Below are 22,142 nucleotides of genomic sequence, written 5' to 3' on the forward strand. Positions count from 1 at the left end.
ACTTTTTCATCATCCGCTACAGTATTTGTGTTCAGAATATGAACAAACAGCAAGACTAATCAGGTCAAAGTTCATGCCCATTGTAAAATTGTCACAGTAAAACCTCAGGTAGCTGCCTGTTTCCAAAAGACAAAATGACCAATCCATATGCAAATGTTCGATAAGGATGAGAATTTGACAGGAATTCAAAGGTTCAGCAACTATCGTTCTATGCATCAAACTTACAGGACGTTTTATATATAACTAGCATATCTAAGTATCTAACATAACACAATGACCCGCTAAAAGATGAGAGAAGCGAAATAGCAAAATAGTTAATGAAATTTGTTTGAATAAGCTAGAGGATTAATCCCTTAGGTGAAGATGGCTTGGTAGGTTCCTCGGTCTTGGAAGCTTTTGGGGACTCTGAAAGAGCATGTATAGGCACATAACCTTCAGCCGAATTTTTTGCCTGTTGTTCTTCTGCCATCTTTTCCTTCGTCTTCTGGCCCACTTCCCCTGCAGCCTTGGTGACCTTATTGAAAGCACCAGTAACCCAAGATGCCCCTGTCAACACATATCTGTTCTTCATGATGGCAGATCCAGCAGTGCTAACCGTCTGCTCAGCAGCTGCAAGAGCAGATTTTGTCTTTTCAGAAACATGGAACTTCTGGTCCATTTCTTTCACTTTGTCATTCACAATCGTTGCCCCCAAATTGATTTTCTCACTAAGGCCAATCTTTTGGTCTAAAGAAGCAACTTTTGCAGAGGCAGTGGATGTGAACTGGTGTTTCTCATCAAATGTCTTGGCTTTGTTAACTGCATCCTTGCCCAGGATGAAGCCCTTTGCTAACATGCTGCTCACAACATCTTCTGCCTTTTGAATAGCAGATCCACCACCAGCTGCATTAGCACTCTCAGTTGCCTGTGTGTGTGTATAGGAGTATACATCGTGTTAGCGACTACCAAACAGTAGAAAAAAAACCAGAATGTCTAAATAAATTATACAGACCTTGATTGGCACAAGAGCTGTAGGAGGCAGCTCGTAGTCAGGTTCAGGTACTATTGTGACCGACTGATCAATAATTGTTGCTCCCTGGAAACCACAGATGAGCTTATCAGTTTAAACACCAAAAGAAAGAAATGACGAGGGGAATGCAAAAATATGGAAAGCTAATCCTTCACCTTCAAATCAAGCATAAACGCAAGCTAACTGATCAACCAATTGCAAGACTTTCAACAAGTCAAAGTTTTTTGGGTTAGCTGTTACCAATTATGTCGTTTACTTTAGGCTAATGCAAAGGAAAGAGAACAGGAGGGGGTCATTTGTATCTTATTATCTACAATTTCCTCCCTAGACTTTCTGAAGCATTTTACTCCTAGGAACCTTTTAAAGAAACGGCTACACTGACTCAGTCAATCAGTACAAATAAAAGCCATCAAATGGCTGAGGGAGAAGGCCATATATGCATCAGATGGGCAAAGAGTTGATTTCAAACAATTATTCCTTTTTGGTTGCAGAAAAATTCTCTCACAGAACCGGGCATTCAAATCTTCTTCCCTTTTCGTTCAAGAGCACATAAAGGAATGACAGAAGAGAAGGCATAACCCTTTGGGAGGGCCCAATGGTTTCAGGTTTGGCTTGGGACTTTCATGTTGGAGGTCTCAAGTTTCCCTTGCCAGCGAAAGCAAGGGGTTTGCCTTCTAGATTGAGCTCGTCCACCGGGCTTAGGGGTGACAAACAGTTGGATTGGATTGGATTTGCATGGACCGCATATGGTTGAGAAAATGGTTTGATTCACGATCCATCCAAATATAATATGGACAAATATGGATTTGGTCAAATATGGTTTGGACAAAATGGTTCTAACTCATTTAAACAAGTTTGTTTTCCAAAAACATAAATGTACCCCTCCCCAAATACCCCCAACCTACCCCTAAAAAAATTTTATTCTCCAAAAACAAAACAAAAAATCTGTTTTTTCAAAAAAATAAAATAAAAGATTTACCCCCTCCCCCGTGCCCCCCCGTCCCCCACCTTCCACCAACCTACCCTTAAATTTTTTTTTAGTTTTCAAAAACAAAAAAAATCTGTTTTTTGCAAAAAAAAAAAAAAAAGAAAAAAAAGGTTTACCCCCACCCCTACCTTCCACAAACCTACCCCTAATTTTTTTTTATTTTTCAAAAACAAAAATAAAATATGTTTTTGCAAAAATAAAAAAAATTTACCCCTTTCCCCGGCCCCACACACACACACATCACCTTCCACCAACCTATCCTAAATTTTTTTATTTTTCAAAAACAAAAAAAAATCTGTTTTTGCAAGAATTTTTTCTTTAACCTCCTCCCCCCACCTCCACCAACCTACCCCTAACTTTTTCTTCTTTTTCAAAAAATCAATTAAGTTTGAAAGTGAAAGTGAAAATCAGTGATTTAATATGGATCAAATAGATACCCCTATTTAACCCATTTTGACCATATTTATAGAGACTCCTAAAATAATTTGAAACTCATATTTAACTAATTAAAATATGAGTGATCTAAGTCATTAAATATGACCAAAATGGACTCGTTTTATTAATATGGATTGAAATTACCACCCATAACCGGGCTTGCCTAGTGAGGGTTACTATGTGGTTTACAAGCTATTACATAGGAGTAGGGTAAATATCCCGTGCGCACCCAAAGGGTACTAGCTACGAGTTTCCCTCGTGATTAAAAAAAAAGAAGATAAGGCATATAAAATAATAAAATACTGATAACTAAAACCCAAATATGAATTTTGATGGAAAAACTCCACCTTCCTCTCAAAAGAATTGTAGGTTTCTTTGTGCTCATGCATTTTAAGAGTGACAAACTTCTAACAGTGAAATAATTGCCTGTATCATGGAACATAACATTCCCCTTTCATCTTCTAATGAATACCCGGGTTCCAGCATATAAGCTGAAATGCAGAGGACCACTGGCAGTGCAGAGTTCAGTACTACACGGATAATTAGCTCTAATGGTATCTAGATTTTTGAAGGTTTTACAAGTTTAAAGCGGCTGTCAGTCAAAATGTTTACTTAAGCTACTGAAAGAAAGACCACAACATTTCTTAGAGGGCACACAAAATGTTTACTTAAGCTACTGAAAGGAAGACCACAACATTTCTTAGAGGGCATATCAAATTTATTACCAGCAACACAACGTGCATGGAACCCCTCTAATATTAATCAACATGCAAACCTATCCCTTGTGTAAATGACAATAAAGGGCCAGCAGTGTTTTTTACTAAATAAAAATAGAACACTGCTGATGGACAAAAGCACATACTACAAAAGCCAAAAGTTCTAGATACTACATAAAGCCTCAAAAGGAACTAACACACCAACCTAGTGAAGCAACTGTGACAACAATTTTCTAACAAGAACCTCAATTTGTTTGCCGTTGCCTCATTTGATGAAACAGCAAATGTCATAGACAATAGAAGGATAAATAAAAAATATTTTAATAAGAAGACAAGTAAGGGGCTTTTATCACTTCTGACCAACGACGCTGACAGAATTTAATCAGGAAATCATTATCTTTTGCGGAAATGCACTCAATGACACGATGAAATTCAAAGACAATATATATCTTACTTCCCTAAAATCAATCATTCAATAAGAAACTTACCAGCATTTTCAACATCAAATCTGTCAGACTTAAACCAGGGGCAATTATTATACTTGTACAGTAAAGATTTAACATAGGAGTTCAAAGGAGAAGAAAAGTAAACTTACAGAAAGAAGAACTGCAGTTTCTGCACCCTGGAGATCCTTGAATGTGACATATGCAATTTGAGATCGCTCATTCTCACTAGAATAGCCAGAAAAGTAACTTGCATAAATCCACAATAGACATATATCACTCATTCTCACTAGAATAGCCAGAAAAGTAACTTGCATAAATCCATAAAAGACATATGCAACAAGGAGCTAATATTGCATCAACTGATTTAATTTCTTTTTTTGATAAAAACTATTTTTAAATTCTCAAAAGGAAGGTTATTTCTGATTTCAAAATATGCCTAGATGGTAAACATATAGAAGAGGAGAGAAAAAGGAAAATACTTTCTAGTACAAGCACTAACCTCATCATCTCAACATATTCAATATCCCCGGAGAATGAAAAGAACTCCTTGATATCTTGCTCCGATGCACTCAGAGAAACATTGCTCACTTTCACTGTTCTAGCCTATCATGATGAACAACAAGAAATGAATAGTAAGAGACTTGACAACATAGGGGAAAAGGTTATGCATTTTATATGTAGATTTTTCTTTTTCTTTTTAGAAGGTTAGTGAAGAATCCTGTAATCTTGCCGTCATTAAGCAAGACTTTTCTCACTTGTGGACTTACTGTTATGGAGGAGTAAAACCTGAGGCATTCAGGAATTACACTTAAGCTTCTTAGAGTCATAACTGTAAAATGGGCGTTACCACATATTATCAAAATACACCATTGAATACACTTTCTTTTTATAACCATGAAATCCCCGAGGCTAGTAGCACACATTTTGAAACTCGGTCAATAATCGGCACACTACAGAATAGGATATTGAATTTTACTCTTCTCATAAGAAAATCAGTTTGATATTCAGTCCAACATACTGTCTATCTTTTAGAAATGATCTTCATTTGTCCATTTATCATTCTATAGAAAGTAATGTCTCAACCCTTCGGGGCGGCCCAGTGGTTTGGGCTTAGGACTTCCATGTTAGAGGTCTCAGGTTCGAAACCCCTTGCCAGCAAAAACAAAGGGTTTTGCCCTCTGGGTCGAGCGGGGTACCTCTCCTAACCCAAAGGGTAGCGGCTGTGGGTTTCCCTTGTTATCAAAAAATAAATAAATAGAAAATGTCTCATATGAGAAACTAAGGCCACCACAGAACATTGTAACGGACTAAAACCGCAAAATTTGAGAAAGAAAAACATACATTCATAAATCGTACTGGACTAAAACCGCAAAATTTGAGAAAGAAAAACATACATTCATAAATCGAGTTATTCGAAAAATACACTTCGTCGCCCAATAAAGGACCTTATTGCTTCTCAATCATCGGTTACAAATGAGACTAATGATCTGGAATCTAACAATCTTCCAAAAGCATTTTAATCAACATTTCTAATGCAATCCACTTTTGTAACAACAAAAGCCACTCACGTACGAATTAAACACTTCCACTACTAAATGCTCGAAAACAATAAGCAGCACTACATTGCAACATATTTTATCTACCAAATCCAAGTAATAGGGTATCACTGTGCAATAACAACTACCGACACCCTAACCTCACTACAACAATCAAAATCTAGGGTATTTCAATCGATAACAATTACAAACACATAGCCAAACTGCTAAACTCGATTAAAAAAAAAACAAATTCAATCAAAAGCAAATCGAATCCAATAGAACAGTAATTCATATATTCTTAACAGATCAAACTAATTAACAACTATTAAAACCAAAAAAAAACCAGAAAGAGATGATGAACTACTCACCGACATCGAATCAGAAGAAGATCAGAGAACCACAATAGAGTTATTTGAAGCAAATATATTTGTAGAAATTGAGCGTATGTGAGTTACGTAGAAGAAGAGAAAAGAAGGGTTGTGGGTTTTAGGGAAAAAGTGGTGTACTTCAAAAACGTCAACGAGTGACGTGCGAGAGGGAGAAGAGAAATGGGAAAAATGGACACGCTGTTTTCCTTTTCGAGGTTTACTTATTATAAATTATTTTTTTCTAAACCAAAAGTAACTTTTCTTTTCTTCTTACTCCTTGTAGAAAAAAACAATTTAAAGGGATTTTCCTTTTTTCGAATATAGGGTGTGTTTAGTACCGACGAAAATGTTTTTTATTGAAAATCTTTTTTTGAAAAATAAGTAGATTTTAAACTTATACGAAAATATTATGTATAAATATTTATGTTAATCATCATTATTGGCACATATAATAAACTTCAAAGAAGTAACATATTGTATTATAAATTTATAATATTATCCATATGATATGAGGTTTCTAGTGTTTATCTTGTTTAATATTTATATTCATATTCTTTCTCATTTTATTTATTTATTGTTAAATTGGTTATAAATCTATTTCTCTCTTTTTTTATGCACAAAATTATTAAACTATTTTTTCGTATATTTTGTTTGTAACAAATAAACTAGATTTAAGCGTCAAATGTCAATATATAACAATATAACAGTCATAATATTTTTTGATAAATATTGCAACTGTTGTGAGGTTTGATTATATGGAATGAGAAGTTTTTTCGCTACTCATTTATTTACTGTTTAATTTTTTTAAAAAAAAATGAAACTTAAACAAAAAGAGTAAATTCTTTTATATCATAACTATAGTAAATTCTATACTGTTATTTTTTCTATCTCACTTTATATCTTGAAACACAATTATTAATATCGAAATTTATAAAGCACAATCATTAATATCGAAATTAGCTATTTACTATAGGTCGTATTCTATAAATTTATTACTAAATAAAATTAGCAATCATTTTCACTATTTAATTATAAAAAAAATTTCATCATCAGATCTTATTTTTAAAAATTCTTTTATAAAAACTTAATATGGTTTCTCCTTTATTTATTTAATAACCCTAAAAAGATTTATTTTTTTTAAGTATTTGCGAAAATAAATTCAATAGAGATAAAATGAAACTACATGATCAATCCACCAATCAAAAAATAGAAAATTCTTAAAAATAAATTCCAAAGAACAATATGTTTAATTACATAATAAGATGATGCCCGAAATAAGTGAACTAACCTGGCATTCAATCTCTTTTGTCGGAGTTTTCGGGGTATTGCTTACAAGGAGAAAGGGAGATGACTCTAGTTGTTGAGTACCCTGAGGAAGGTACCGGATCGACTTCTAGTTGTAGCGGATCTTACTTCTAATCAATATAATCATAATTTACACCACTATATTAAATTAGTTGAATAAATATAATATTAACCATGTTTAGAAACTTGAGAATTTGATCATTTTGATCCAACTAATAAGGAATTGGTGAGAACAAATAGTTAATAAAGAAAGAATTAGAGTCAATTGACATTTTCTTTATAATTATGCATATTTTAGTTTATTTTTGAGTGTTTGTTCGAATAGAAAGCTTTTAAGTGTTAACCTATTGAGTACATCGCAAGGAAGGTAATATAAATGGTATATGTATCTTAACCAGTAAGTATTCCCTTTTACTTGATCAAAAACATTTTTTATACTTTTATTAAGAAAATATTTTATTAAACTAACTTGAGATTTTGATATAGATATTTGGATTCTTTCATGTGATAGAAGTTGAACTGAGATAAGCCCATTATTTATATATCTGTTCTTGCTAGATTTTGTTATGAGTTCTCTCTCTTATTTACATTATATGCAATTGATTTTAAAATTCCTCTGTGCAAAAGATTTTCATAATGGAGAAGAACCCTCCTACATGTATCCCCTTCCTAAATGAATTGATCAAAGTATGCTTGTCTTATATATATTTTTCTTTATCGTCTAAACGCTAAAATATTTTCTCCTTACTTGCATAACGCCTTATTATTTCGTTCCCAACAATGCTATCACAATTTTTAAGTTTTCTTCCTCAATTCAATCAATCAAGCTATCCCAAGCTTCTTTTTTCTCCCTCTCAACCTCCCTCTTTGCTCCAATCTTACTATTGAAATCGTTTTTTTGGTATTGCTTCATTTAAGTTCGGTCAAGAGAGGTGAAGTTATATAAGGAATGCTTAAAATTGTGAAAAAAACAACTTATTATATTTATGACCAATTCAATTTCGATATATCAAAAGTTACCCTTCAAAATATATCATTTTGCAAAATCTATGACATCGAACTTATTCTTCCAGACATATATCAAACACCATATTTTTACCTTCTATACTAGATGCATAATAGCCTTCTAAACTAGGTGCACAATGAACCCACCCCTTTACCTTTCTCGACTTAAATATTGAACTTCACTTTGTATGATGCGGGATTCAAACCTAGGACCTAAGCCACAAATCCTCCGCCTTTTGTCACTCGAACCTAGGACTTAAGCCACAAATCCTACCTTTTGTCACTCGAGCTACGCCCCCCGGAGGCAATAGTTGATAGAGGATTCTGTCAACATAGAGTAAATATAAGCCCATCACATATTGCGGATTTGTAGAGACGCTCAGCACCAAACAGAACAGTTCTTAGGGAAGACTTGCTCAGTGCACAATAACTCAGCTTAACTTGATAACAACCATCAGTCCAACATCCTGACGCCCAAAAGGAAAAAGACACTTCCTAATTCATAAGTTGCTCGATCTAAAATTAAAATTTCTTCAACTCCACTGCTCAGAAAGAAATTCAAACAAACCTCGAAGACCATTTTCACCCACTCAAAAGGTTCAAAAAGTAATCAACATTAACCAACAAAAAGAAACATAGAGGGGGTACGGAGGGGATTTCATAATATGGTGGAGAAGCTGCTTGAAATATCTAAGCCTCAGAATAACGTCCATTCATATTTCTTGCATCTTCCATCGAAATCGTTGCATTTTGTAAACAATAGAAGTTACACAAAGATCCTCTGCAACAACTTGTTTACATCCCTTCTTCAATTTCTTAATAAGTAAAAGAAGGAACATTTTACTGTTCTTTTTAAACTAACCCATTGTGCCAGATAAATGTACACACAAAAATTCCGAATAAAATACATCAAACTAGTCTTTTAAGATCGCCTTTTCGCTACCGGCTACACAGAGCATCATCATTATTAGTAGGTAAGAACAGTCTTTCAAGAGGAGCTTCTTAATGCAAACCAGTTCAGAGTATCCACCTGACAAAATATTACCACATGGGGGGAGTTCATTGCTCTACATCCTCTAGAAGTTCACCACACTTCAGCAGTCGTGCTCAAGGCAGTAGCACAATAATTCAGAATACCCTGCCTTATCCAAAAAAAAGTTGATGCAGAGAGTAAAATATATGAGTAAACAATAAAAGTTGCAACAGAAGGCACAAAAGGAAAAAAGAACACAGTACTGACTTTCGATGCAACCTCATGACGTTTGTGATACACCCATTTAATGGGTATAATGAGACACACTATCAACAAATCATTTTAGACCCCGCAAAGTAACAAGAATTATATCAAGAATAGACTTTCAAGATACAAACATGGTGTTAACAAATCACATAATGACGTATATATATACATTGAAAGGCAAACAGGAATTATATCAAAAAGATATTTTAAAGAGACCAACATGGTGTTGACAAATTACATAATGACGTATATCTACACATTGAAAGAGAAACCAGAACTATATCAAGAAGAGATTTTCAAGATATCACCACGGTATTGACCAAAATGCACAACCACGCTCATCAGTACATTGAAAGTGAAATTCCTTTAGCCAAGTCAAACATACACCCAATAGGTCCGATATGATAGATAGTGAAACCTTTGGTCCTAAACGACACTTATTTGTATGGAAATTCAAATGATGAGGAAAAACAACCTGAATAGCAGGAGTTCTCCATGATCTGTAATCTGATAGGCTAGCAATAAGCTCATAGTGGAGGACGAAGATTTACCTGCGTCAGTGCAAGCTTTCAAAAAAATACATGCAATCATCAAATTTGGGCAGCCGATGATAGTAACCCCATCTGTTCAGTAAGATTATGCATATGCTTTAATTTATCCCAATCACTCTCCTGAACTCCAAGGAGATCCTCTTCCACGACTAAGGAACCAATCTCATCTGTATCCCCAGTGAGAGGGCTTGCAGGGGTTGCAGAGAGAATCTGGTCCCAGAAAATATCATTAATCGCTGGAAGCTTAGGCATACCATCCAGCAAAACATCCCCATCTGTGTTAGCCGAAAATTCATCAGAGACAATCGTTGTTAAATCATCCAAAATACATTTCGTTGTGTCCATATCTGGTACATTTCCAGTCTCAGGCATATTAACGTCAGTTACTCCAAGAGTATGAGAAAATTCAGGCAAATCATGGACTGCCTGAGAGTTCAATGCATCAGCTTCAGGTAATATGGGAATGTTGGCCTCCCCAGGAACCACAGTAGTGGTTGATTGGGTCTCAGATATGATGGATGAACAAGAGTTGAATGGAAATCCAGAATCTGATATCAGATTAGGCTGTGAAGAAGTTGACAGTACTTCGGAGAGGGTAACACTGGAAATACAACTGGATGCACCGCTACTGCCTAGAGAATTGTTAGGCGGGAGGGGATTATTAGTCAAACAGCCGCCATTTGTGTGTAATCGGTTGTCCAGCCTCCCAGATGCATTTATTCTCAAAATCTGCTGCAGCAACGCTTTTGCAGCTTCGGTCATTGAAGGTTGATACCTGACTACCTGTCCATCTTGCAAAGCATTGACAGGCTTGCACGCAACATTTTCTTCAGCCTGTTCAGGAAGTCTCCTTTTCTTATTAAGCCCAGTAATATGCCTGTTATTGCCATTCTGTTGATGTACTAGTTGAGCTACAAAGCCAGGGCTCTGCATGGCCTTGGCAAGGAACGACATCATTTGTTGTTGCCTGCTCTCCATTAATTGAACGCGCTGCCCAACAGTCACCAATTGGTGATCCGTCTCCTGCTGCTGCTGTCTCAACTTAACCAGCTCCTGCATAAGGACATCCTTATCTCTTTTAAGCCTTTCCACTTCTTCCTCTATTCCAAACTTTCCAACTTCAACACAGGATGCAACAGATGCATTTGGTACTTTGGAGGTGGTTTGTTGATGGCCCTGCAACTGAGAGGGTTTTCGCCTGCTTATACTCTTCAATAGGTGTTTGTAGCCTCTAAGAAATCCCTCGTTCGCAAATTCCCAGCGGTCTGGATCAACTTTCCTGAAACCCTGATTGATGAAGGGGAAAAGCAAACTATAAAAAGAATTACAGTTGCCCGGCAGGTACAAGGAGACTCCATATCATATTAGAAAAAGGCAGAATACATCACAATGGCAGCACTACACTCTGAAAAAACACAAACTCTCTGGTCACAAACAAATCCCTATATCCATCAATTACTCAAAAAGAACTTGACAAGCTCTATTACTTGCAAAAATTATAAATGGATGGTTGATAGGCGTATGAATATAAACAACTTTGCCTGGTTGTTTGGTGCATAATATAAACTGAGGAAGAGAAGCCAAATTGTGCCCAATTGAGAGAAAGTGAACCTGCTGGCCTGCTTCTGCATAAGCTCTCCACCACTGTCTAGCCTGACCTCTGGCTGGAAAGTAGTGAAGTCCACTCAATTGGACTCTAAAGACCCATGTTATGCAATATCTCCTAGCAACGGTCTAAGGAACTCCTGAGCATCTCAACTGCAGGATCACATTCCATCAACTATGTTGGCGATTAGGTATGTACATAAATAAAACATTACTAAATTTTGCGACAAAATGCCTTGGCTCAAAAGCATAGAATAATCTGTGATTTGATCTAAAACTAATCTACCTACCTATTACATGATACTACCTTTGGTACATTTACTAAGCTACTTCACAGGAACAAAATAAAGAAGACAACTAAGGGGGCAGAGGGAATGATGAGGAGGAGTAAAATCATGGGATAAATTTTACCTCATCTCTCTGCAGAAATATTTTCATATAGTGAGGTTTATAATCTCCTTAACCAATTCAATCAATCCTAAGTTTCCCCTAAAAGACCCATCACAATTTGAAATCATTGAGATTAAAATCAGAATATTACATGTAACATCTTTGCAATTATTTCTCTAAAATTGGCACTGCTAATTTCCTTTATCCTTGATAAATCACTTCCAGAGAACACTTGAAATAAACCTATCAAATTAAACAATCTCTACTATTCCTACAGAAAATTGTCAAATAACCAACTGCACAAACTGTTGAGGACCCCTAATTTTCTACATACATTATATATGTTAAATCAACTCATAATCAGTTCATGCACACATAAAATTTGCATATTCTGATTCCAAATAGCAGGAATAACCGCTGCATAGTAGAACTGTAACATTTTCAATTATAAAAAAGCTTAGCCTAAAAAAAAAAAAAGCCTACTCTTAACCAAAAAATGATTTTGCAGAAACACAAAATTTTACTAGTTGAGGAAAAAAAACTGCAAATCAGGAGTTTAAATATAAGCAAAATTGTACTAACATAAGTATTCAACTGCCTGACGAAGCTGGAGAAGTTGTTGTGCTTGAAATACTTGGGCAAAATATCTCTAGCAAACTCCGGCACATTCAAAACAACAAAGCTATTGTTACTCTTACTCCATGACACAACAGAATCCGTCGATGGATCATCCACCATATCATACGTCTTGTTCAGAAAAGGCGGTGACGTCAAATTCCCCGCCACCGTAGCCTCATGAACTCCGTCCATTTTCCACTTCAGAATTGCACAGCTTTCTCAGTTCAATCCAGCGATTCACAAGCTCCAGATAAACACAGATACAGAGAAAAGTAAAAAAAAAAAAAATTATGCGGAAAATGGAAGTATCGAGATCCGGACAGAAGCAACTAGTAGAAGGAGAAAGAAGAAAAAAGTGGGGACTGACTTGAGTGACTGGCACCAAGCGGTGGAAATAGAAAAACTGGAGCACGGTAGAAGGGTCTTGAAGCGGTAGATTTGCGCCAACGAGGCATATTCTTTACATATTTTATTTTTCGTCCTTCAAGTTTATGAAAAATGTTTTAAATAGCCTATTTAGTTGTGAGTATTTGCGTAGTCATCCAAATATTGTATAATTTTAATTATTGCACCCACGGAGTTTGAGAAACACTCACTTGCATTTCGAGTACATTCGTTTATAGTAAAATTTAAATATTTATTTGATTTGAGTAGGTTTGAATTATTAAAATTTTAACTTTATTAAAAAGTAATTTATGTGAATAATTTTTTATTGCCACTCGATTCACATTATCAGTCACTGTTACTAAATTATTGTTATAGTTAATTATCTCAATTATCGTCAATCATCTTTGTCATCGTAATTACCAATGCAATCACCACCGTTACTAACAATTAGTGTTAGACAACGTTATTAAATCTACCGCATCCATCACTGTAACTGTATTCATTTGCCATTATTATCATACATGACCACCATTATAAGCAATTTTTGCTATCAATCACCTCTACCATCACATTTTATTACTACCATTAACACATTACTATCAAAATCTTCAACGATTCACTATTATCAATTGTCACATTAGTCACTGCAGTACCAATTACCGCTCTATTTTTCACACAACCAACTCCAATCCAATTCTCTATTTTACTATTAAAAAGATTTTTTTTTTCTCTTCAATATTATATTACTATTTCTATTTCATTTTTGTTTTCTTATTTGATGATATAAATCATTTGTTTTTTATCAATAATTACTTTATATAATTCTCATGTGATACAAAAATTTATTTCTTTTTCAATTTTTTATTTAATTATTATATTTTATTCATAAAATTTAAATATCATAAATTGCATGAGAATATTATATAAATTAATAAACAAACTTAAATAAAATTGAAATACGATAACATAAACATTACATAATCACTCAATTTTTTGAAATTATTATATTGCTTTCATAAATGCTCTATAATGCATTACGGAGTTTAAAATAATAATTTTGGTGTTAATTTTATTATGTCTAACTAAAAATTGTTCAAACCGGAGATTTTAATCTAACACCATTTTTATTGTTGGACTTGGAGCCTCTACGACATCTTGAATTGGTGCATAAGATCACGTTCATCCGTAATTATCACGTTGTGCAATATAATATATGCACTTTCTTTCTCCGAAAATGTGATGGACTTGCAATAATTGCAAAACCCCGAATTCTCGTTCAACGTCTTTTTGACATCATTTTTGTTTCATCATGAATTAATTATGATGTTATTATTATATTTTATTTGTATTAAATTACTATGTTATGTATTGTATTATTATCTTGTATTTAAATTAAATTTTTCATATATCATTTAATTTTATGTATTCTTTATAATGAATATTAGTAATAAAATAAAATTTTATTATTGATGAAAATCATAACAAAATATATTAATATGAAATTAAAGTACTATATATTAAATAATCTATTTTTAAAATGTTATATTACATTTAAAATGGCTTATGAATATTAGATATTTAATTAATGAAACTGTGTAAAAAATTGTGTTAATTGAAAAATAATAATAAAATATTAAAAAAGTAAAATAGAGTGGGACTAATAGTTCTTCGAATTTGAAGAACTACCTACTATTTACTCTCTGTATTGAAAAGTGAATAGTAGTTTCATTTTCCATACTTTTTTTCCTTGTGGTAAATTTGGGTTGAAATATTGCATCAATTTCATAAAGTGTTGAAGCATTCAATGCGAGTGAGTTTTACCAATTCTTTAACTTTAAATTTCAAATTTATGGAATATCAAAACTTTCTTGGATGGACTTCCTTATTACTCTTCTTATCAATCATCGACTGTTTTTAATTTCTATTAGAATAATATTTCTTTCGTTAAATAATACTTGTCTATTATATTAAAAATAAATATTTAATAACATTTTATTTACTTTATGAAATTTATAAATAATTTTATATTTAGCTCATAATTTAACTTAATCATTTCTCTATTATATTTTTCAATATATTATATTTACTATATTTAAAGAAAGATATAATAAAATTATTTTTCTATTAAGTTTTTTAGGAGTGTATCAAAGTGAATAGTGTACAACTATTGTGAGAGAGAGAGTATAACAATTTTGTTCTTTAATTTAGTTGACTGATATCTTGACTTTTTGTTTTGAATGTGTATATTAAATTTATATAAAATTGAATAAATATATCCATTTATTTTACTTGACAATTTTATATTTTACGTGATAGTCTATTTGTATTATATCTATCACATATCACATATGATATATATATATATATATATATATATATTTGTGTATATATTTAAAATGACTTAATCCATCAGTGGCCTTCTAAAATTGGCATGAGTTTTCAATTAGACACTTTAACTAGACTTTGTTCATTTAAGACATATCAAATAAGATTTCAGTGTGTTATTTTGACACTTATTGCGTACGTATCACATAGAGTGTATACACTCGTTTATTACACGTAAAAAACTTATTTAATCAATATTTAATTATTTTTTTAAAAAAATCTATTTCGAGATTTAAATATTGAAATAGTCATGAAATTCTCTTTTGGAGGAATTTAATATTGTTCAAACTCTGCTTCACTATAAATGCTTTATTATTATTTTTTATTTAATTTTGATTCAATTTCACTGTTTTGTTATCTATTAAGAAGAGGTTGAATCCAGGATTTAGCTTTATTCTTCTGTAATAAATGTATCGTTTTGTAAGCAGTGATTTTTGGTAAGAATTTCAAATTGAATATTTTTTTTTTTGTAAGAGTTCAAATTTAAAGATTTAGGATTTTTAATTTAAAAATTTTATACTTTATGAACAAGGTGCATTTTTACAAAATACTCCTTTCGTTTTAAAAAGAATGATACTATTTTTTTTTGATTTGTTTTTAAAAAATGATTCTTTTTTTTATAACAATTTAACTATAACTTTCCACGTGACATGTTTAAGACCACAAGATTAAAGAATATTTTGGTATATTTCACATAACTTTAATTTAGAATCACAAAATTAAAAAATCTTCTTTATTTTTTTTAACTCCATTCCAAATCAAACTAGGTCATTTATTTTGAAACGAAGAAAATTGTTATTTTAGAGAAGACAATGAGATGACTGCAGAAATAATTTTTTAATTACTTAAATATTTTTTTTGTGTAATTATGTGGGCAGAAATACACGTGTCATTAATTTATTGTAGGAAAAATTGTACATAATAGCAAATTAATAATCTAAATTAAATGGAATAGCTAGGGTTTGATTTAATTGTGCTCCATAGCAAACATTAGCTAAAATTTGCCAGCGTCTCTCTCCCAAAAATCTCGCTCACCACTTTCCATTCTCGCTCGTCTCTCTCGCTTTATACACAGAAGTGTATAATTCTGTTTCTGTTTTGTATAAAGCGAGAGAAAATTGTATATACACATGCAAAAATGTATATCTTCGTGTTATACACTTAATTATACAATTTATAAACATTTTACTTCAAATATTACAGAGAAAAAGGCCAAGAATTATACAATTGCGAATTATACAATTGCAGTGAAATACAATTTTCTCTAGCTTTATACAACAAAAGTGTATATATTGTGTTTCTGTTTTTGTATAAAGCGAGAAAAACATATATCTTCTTGCTATACACTTATAATTATGCAATATACATACATTTTAATTCGATTCAACTGTATGCAAAAAAATTATACAATTGCAGCGAAATAGGCCAGCGAATTATACAATTTAGACCAGTGAATTATACAATTTATGCCAGCGAATTATACAATTGTATATGTATAACAAATTATACAGTTGCTATATAGCGTAATTATGCAAAGTTTGCTATAGCATACAAATATCGTTATTTAATTGAACATTTTACAAACATTATTTATGAGTGTATCACATATATATTAAATATTTTTGCTGATTATAAAAAAAATATCAAAATAACGTAATAAAATATTATTTAAAATGTCTAAAATAAACGATATTTAAGTGAAACTTAATTTCAATTTTAGGAGGTTAGAGTTAGGCCATTCAAAAAAATTGTAGTATATTTAATACAGTAAAGTCCTTTTATCTTTTTAATTTTTTCACATTCGTGTTACCATAGTACCAGTAGTACATTATCCATTGATTGACGCCATTGTAGGGGCAGTAACGAAGCTCAATTAGACCTCACAGAGACGATGGTGGTCGGAGGAGCTGTAGCAGATTGCCTCTCTAAATGTGGAAGTTCGTTCGCTGCTAGGTCTTCTTCATCATCATTTTGTGGAATTGGTTTGAGGCTGAATCTGAATTCGAATATAAATAGGACAATTAGACCTCGCCAAGCTTTTGTTGGATTGTGTGTTGCTAGTTTGATTACGGATTCCGATTCGTTCGAAGTTGGGAGGCTTATCGGTAGCTATGGCTTCATGAACGTCACAAGGTCAGTGGGTGGAGAGGCACCCCAACTCGAACTATATTTTTGTCTATAATAATTGATAGAGTAAAAAATTTTAGCACAAAGTTTGATTTACTTGTTTGGATTATTAGTTGTTACTATTGTATTATATTGTGTTGTTAATTTAAAACAATATTTATTTTGATCTATGCATCCTTAAATTCATAGTTGTTGATACTTAGTTAATGGCGAAACGAAAGATTTATTGTGATGGTGTGTTACTTTATTTATTTTTTTCTCATTTTTTTCTTTATTTGTTATATAATAATCTTATTTTATCTTTTATCATATCTGAACAATAGCTCTTTACTTCATACCTTAACTTAATTTTCGCGTAGGTCTATCTTCAATTTATTGATGTGAGACATTATGTAATGTCAAAACGTTACAATCTATTGAAAATGTTGTATTCATTAAAACAAGTGTGTACGATACATACGATATAATGCAACATAATACATGATGAAGCAAAGGTGTAACAATAACCCAAACAGCGTATGCTGTATAGAACACCACCTCAGGATTTTTCAGTTACAAGATTACAATTTAAACTTGACACCTTACTGTTGATAGTACTTAGTAGATGTAACATTCACTTCCTTTCTAATTCTTTGTGTCTATTCATGATGCTTTTTCTTTTTTAGAATTCATACCATTTAATTTTCTTAATTTGGCTTTGTTTTTAATAGTTACTCGGGGCTTCAATCCGGAATGGCGATGGATTATGCAGTATCAGAAGATATAGGGAACTTTAAAGTACAAGATATTGGAGAAGGAAGTGTCAAGATCAGGTGCAAATTCCTTTTTGGGATGATGTGCTTACTAAACTGTTGAATTTGGATGATGTAGTTAATAGTGGTTTGTTGTTACCATTATTCTTTCTGCTGATATTATCATCCGCAGTTCTTTTGCAGGCTTTATGAAGGAAGAGTGGCCCAAGGTCCACTTAGAGGAACTCGGGTTATTTTTAAGGTGATTTCCATTGCCGTTCTTTCCATGCTGTTATTTTGTAGTCTGTCTTGAACTTGGAACTCTTTCTTTAGCTTGATAACCATTGCATAGCTGAGATTACTTGCTTTCAAGTGATGATTCGGTGACATAAATTTTCAGGTTATTTTGTCATTACTGCTTTGCTTCTACTTCTTGTAACAGTGCTCATGCTACTATACCTAGTAGGATAACATATATATACAAGTGAACGTTGTTACTTGGGAATCTATCCCACTGTCGAATGTTTATGGGAACTCTTGTTGATCCTTGCTTAACCTTGCTTGCTTAACCTTGTTCGACTTCCCTATTAGTGAGATTCATCTTCTCCCGCATTCATACTCTTTGACATATCTTACTCCTTACAGTCTTTTCAAAGAAAAGAATGGGAATTGAGTTCTACCTTTCTAAGTATGCTCATCGGTCATTGCAATGCTTTTGGCATCTAAGAATTTAACATGTAGGATCTTGAGGAAAATATGAGTATACAGACACACAAAAGAGTTTAATTCAAAGCCTGTATTTTTGATGTTAGCTTCCTCCTAAGCTTCTTCAGCAGCCACTTTATCGTCTTTCCCTCTCTCCCATAGAACTTTTACATGATCAGAAGTGCTATATGATGCAGGTATATCCTGGACAACAAGTTGGTGGAACTGAGGCTGACATGATGGCTGCGAATGAGCTGAATGCTCATGCTTCCCTTCAAGTAATATAATAATTCTTTGGTTGAATCTGTAGCATTTATGGAGTTATCCTTCTTGGATAACTGTTGGTTCAATACCTCAAATAAGAATCTTTTCTTTTTGAATTTTCACAGAGCAACCCCAAAGATATCTGCCCACATATTCAAGCACTTCTAGGAGGATTTGAAACAAAAACAGGGGAGCAGGTATGTTTCTGTTTTCTGTCAGTTGTAAACAGATCTGATGTGAATTTCTTGCTTTTGACATATGTTTCTGATGACATCCTGGATTCTTTTGCTCTTTTAGTGGCTTGCTTTTAGGGATATTGGAAAATATAGTGCTGCAGATTATGCTAAAATTACTAGTGAAAATATGTCAAAAATGATTGGTGGGGGAGAACAAAGATTGTGGAACCCGTTTGAGCTGGATCTGACCATAAAACGCAGAAGGTATTTCGTTGTTAGGCTACTTCACGGCACTATGAGAGGTCTGTCTTATATGCATGACAATGACAGATTACACCAAAGTCTTGGTCCTGCATCTGTTGTCCTAAAGTAGGTTTCCTCCACCACTTCCCCTTTTTTCCTTTCATTTGGTTCTTCTGTTTTTTGGGGCTACGGTGGAGGGTTGTTCCTTAAACATTAATACCTCTATCTGAATCATGATTTTGTTGCAAAATACCAGTACAGTTGTTGAGAAAGATGCTGCATATCTAATTCCTCGGCTCCGGGATCTCGCCTTTTCTGTTGACGTAAGGTATCCTCATTACATAGCTTGCACACCGACAATACTAGCATCATGAGGAAACAAACAATAACTAATGTATATCTTGAAAGCTGCATGTGATCCCCCACTTTCCTCCCTATTGATTTTGGATGACCTAAAGATTACTTTTAAAATATTGGAAAAGCTGAATATTCATTTTTTTCCTTTTAGTTGACTGTAACGCTATTTAGCTTGACAATGATTGGTTGATATGGGAAGTATATGCAAAGTAGTTGATAACTACTTCTCATCTGTGTTTAAATTTTTGTTATTCCTTTTGAGGTGTTTCTGGCTACTTCTTTAAGGAGAGTATCTTCCAAGGTCACTAGAGACGAGCAATTTTACGGAAACACAACTATAGTTTAATTGATTTTATTACTTGTTTCCCTTATGACTACCATATGCCAACTTTTCTTCTCAGATAATTTGGGCAATGAAGGTGTTGAAAGTAAAAAAAATAAGAAGCTAGCTATATGACTATCAAAATTGGCATGTTATAACCATTTGGCTTTATAGGTATTCTCAACTTGAAGATCGTCCTAATATCTTGTCAGAAGGACTTTGGAGACGGGCATCTGTAGCTGGAGCGTCTAGTCCTTTGGAAAGAAGAGCTTTTGGAATAGCAGATGATATGTACATTCAACGTGTACAATAGCTTTTCCTTGGGTTAAAAGTTTTAGGTTTCTCATATCAATTCTTGTGTTATTTGCAGATATGAAGCTGGACTGCTTTTTGCTTATTTAGCCTTTGTTCCATTTTGTGAAGCAGGAGTCATGGACAGCATATCATTGCGGGTTTGTGACCTGTACAATTATGTAAATGTTTTATCTTCTGATCTTATTTGGGTTGGAGCTAATTATTATCCTCTGTCATCTCATTGCAGAGGCTCCTGGAAAATACTTTTCAACTTGATCTTCAAGCTGCAAGGGAGTAAGAGACCTCACTTTGAATGCATGATTTGAAAAAAAACTAAAATGACCAGAAGTTGGACAGGCTTAAGGTCATACAATGTTTATGTGGATTACCACGTTTTTATTGGCCGACAAAGTTAAGTCCATAGCTAGGAGTTGTAGAGATGTAGTGTCTGGAAGGCACCCGTCCACCCTAAATCCACCCGTTTGCGAGAGAGATGACAGTGAAGTGCAAAAAGACGTTACTGTGGTTTATTGAATTTTGGTAGTAGCCCCTTAAGTATAACTCCTATTTAGGTTCGATTCCAGTTGAGAGATTCTTTTATTTGACTTTGTTTTGTCATTATACATTTCCCACCTTCTCGAGTCAACTAAACACACATACATCATCAGTTCTTATCAAGACTCTTCATTCTTATATTTGTCAGATATTGTTCTGCTGATGATCGCCTGCTAGAAGCTGTCAAGTTTCTTGATCTAGGAGATGGTGCTGGCTGGGAGTTACTACAGGTTGAACATTCTCAACTACTGCAACCAATATTTTCTTTTTCCGTTCTACTTTTTTGAGTCTGCAACTGCTTGAAGCATCGTGACTATGAGGCAGAGTGCTTTAAGTTCCTTCATAGCATTACTTCAAACTATGCAGGCAATGCTAAATCGTGACTACCGTGGGAGGCCAATCGCGGAAGCTGTAGTAAACCATCGATTCTTGAGTGGTACTTTCGTGTGAGATCACATAGAATTTGAATTGTACATAACATTTGTGTGCTGCTGATCCATATGGAGATGAGAACCCACAGCACCAAACTACACCAGTTATCAACCATGTATGTTTAACTCTCGAGATATTCTAATGATCATATAAATTGAGACTAACAATGTGGTTTTTACTTGAATAATGAGGAAGAGGTTGAATCCAAATGTTGGATGTTGGTTGGACTAAGTTGAAACAATTGGTGCTTGAGTAATTAAAAGAGTAATGTCTGTGTTTTGGCAAACAATAGAAAACTCCTTTGTTATTGTCACGACATATTGGAAAATATATCTTATTTGCTAGACTGTGCCATACATGGTTTTAAAGGTATATATTCGTTCATGTGAATATATTACTATTTATAATTATGTAATTTTTTTTAATATCAGCGTGGGCACAAATATACCTTTAAAAAAAACTCTATTAAATAGTGCAGGGCGTGAAAACATAATTTGTAAAATTAACAGAAACGGTATCGAAAGTCCGTTGAATGCATGGCGTATTCTTATAAAAACTATTTTCCTCAAGTACCTCGGATCAAAGGAATATATCCTTCCAAGATAGGGCGATTTTACTATCTGTGTACTGATATAAAAAACAATAGTATTAGTGAATCACTTAACGGGAGCAAAGTACACTAACTAATTCAATTCAATGTATTAAACAATATAAACATACAAAAATAAAAGAAATGATTCAATTTATCAATTTCAATTCTATTTGATTCATTATTTGATTGTTAATCATATACAAAAATAAAAGAAACGATTCATTCAAACGAGAGGAAAAAAATAACAATTAATCATTTGAAAGAAAATGAATAATCTCCATGTTCTTTTGTATCTTATAATTCTTATACCATAACTCAATTATGTTGAACTTCTTCGTTATGTTATTAGCTACTTCAA

General features: G+C 33.3%; 3 protein-coding genes across 9 annotated transcripts; 1 reads left to right on the forward strand and 2 right to left on the reverse strand.

Moving 5' to 3' along the window:
- Positions 1-119: 119 nt before the first annotated feature.
- On the reverse strand, positions 120-5,786 carry LOC101259417 (binding partner of ACD11 1). Of its 2 annotated transcripts, none has more exons than XM_004235273.5 (5): positions 5,501-5,786; positions 4,094-4,197; positions 3,744-3,819; positions 992-1,075; positions 120-904 (listed from the first exon to the last, which is right to left on the reverse strand). In XM_004235273.5, the coding sequence occupies exons 1-5, from the start codon at positions 5,504-5,506 to the stop codon at positions 338-340; spliced, it is 837 nt and encodes a 278-aa protein (XP_004235321.1). In that variant the 5' UTR covers positions 5,507-5,786; the 3' UTR covers positions 120-337. The 2 variants fall into 2 exon arrangements, with proteins under 2 accessions (XP_004235321.1, XP_069151597.1); XM_069295496.1 differs by having other exon boundaries at positions 3,744-3,880; positions 5,501-5,709.
- Positions 5,787-8,491: 2,705 nt separating this feature from the next.
- LOC101259923 (heat stress transcription factor A-1) lies at positions 8,492-12,660 on the reverse strand. 4 transcript variants are annotated; one of them, XR_740583.4, is made up of 3 exons: positions 12,179-12,610; positions 9,526-10,888; positions 8,492-8,948 (listed from the first exon to the last, which is right to left on the reverse strand). XR_740583.4 is itself a non-coding variant. In XM_004235274.4 (3 exons), the coding sequence occupies exons 1-2, from the start codon at positions 12,404-12,406 to the stop codon at positions 9,641-9,643; spliced, it is 1,476 nt and encodes a 491-aa protein (XP_004235322.1). In that variant the 5' UTR covers positions 12,407-12,660; the 3' UTR covers positions 8,492-8,948; positions 9,602-9,640. The 4 variants fall into 4 exon arrangements, 2 of the variants coding, with proteins under 2 accessions (XP_004235322.1, XP_010318283.1); XR_003246048.2 differs by having other exon boundaries at positions 8,492-8,952; XM_004235274.4 differs by having other exon boundaries at positions 9,602-10,888; positions 12,179-12,660.
- A 2,790-nt stretch (positions 12,661-15,450) lies between these two features.
- LOC101252261 (uncharacterized) lies at positions 15,451-21,544 on the forward strand. Of its 3 annotated transcripts, none has more exons than XR_011220213.1 (12): positions 15,451-17,119; positions 17,824-17,925; positions 18,049-18,106; positions 18,747-18,827; positions 18,939-19,010; positions 19,111-19,358; positions 19,489-19,560; positions 20,086-20,202; positions 20,282-20,363; positions 20,453-20,777; positions 20,909-20,990; positions 21,127-21,544. XR_011220213.1 is itself a non-coding variant. In XM_004235249.5 (12 exons), exons 1-12 carry the CDS (start codon positions 16,878-16,880, stop codon positions 21,208-21,210), a joined length of 1,287 nt encoding a protein of 428 aa, XP_004235297.1. In that variant the 5' UTR covers positions 15,451-16,877; the 3' UTR covers positions 21,211-21,544. The 3 variants fall into 3 exon arrangements, 1 of the variants encoding a protein (XP_004235297.1); XR_002027381.3 differs by having other exon boundaries at positions 20,453-20,569; positions 21,127-21,401; XM_004235249.5 differs by having other exon boundaries at positions 20,453-20,499.
- Positions 21,545-22,142: the final 598 nt, after the last annotated feature.

The sequence above is a fragment of the Solanum lycopersicum genome, chromosome 3 (genome assembly GCF_036512215.1).
Source record: "Solanum lycopersicum chromosome 3, SLM_r2.1".
NCBI lineage: Eukaryota > Viridiplantae > Streptophyta > Magnoliopsida > Solanales > Solanaceae > Solanum > Solanum lycopersicum.

Bases quoted from the DNA above. Each gene is read 5' to 3' on its own strand.
- LOC101259417 (XM_004235273.5), bottom strand. The intron at 3,820-4,093 runs GTTAGTGCTTGT...TGGCTATTCTAG, and splicing joins GAATATGTTGAGATGATGAG to TGAGAATGAGCGATCTCAAA. The intron at 905-991 runs GTCTGTATAATT...ACACACACACAG, and splicing joins CAGCTCTTGTGCCAATCAAG to GCAACTGAGAGTGCTAATGC.
- LOC101259923 (XM_004235274.4), bottom strand. From the start codon at position 12,406: ATGGACGGAGTTCATGAGGCTACGGTGGCGGGGAATTTGACGTCACCG. The intron at 10,889-12,178 runs GTTAGTACAATT...TTCATCAATCAG, and splicing joins TCAGGCAGTTGAATACTTAT to GGTTTCAGGAAAGTTGATCC.
- LOC101252261 (XM_004235249.5), top strand. From the start codon at position 16,878: ATGGTGGTCGGAGGAGCTGTAGCAGATTGCCTCTCTAAATGTGGAAGT. The intron at 18,828-18,938 runs GTAATATAATAA...GAATTTTCACAG, and splicing joins ATGCTCATGCTTCCCTTCAA to AGCAACCCCAAAGATATCTG. The intron at 20,991-21,126 runs GTTGAACATTCT...CAAACTATGCAG, and splicing joins CTGGCTGGGAGTTACTACAG to GCAATGCTAAATCGTGACTA.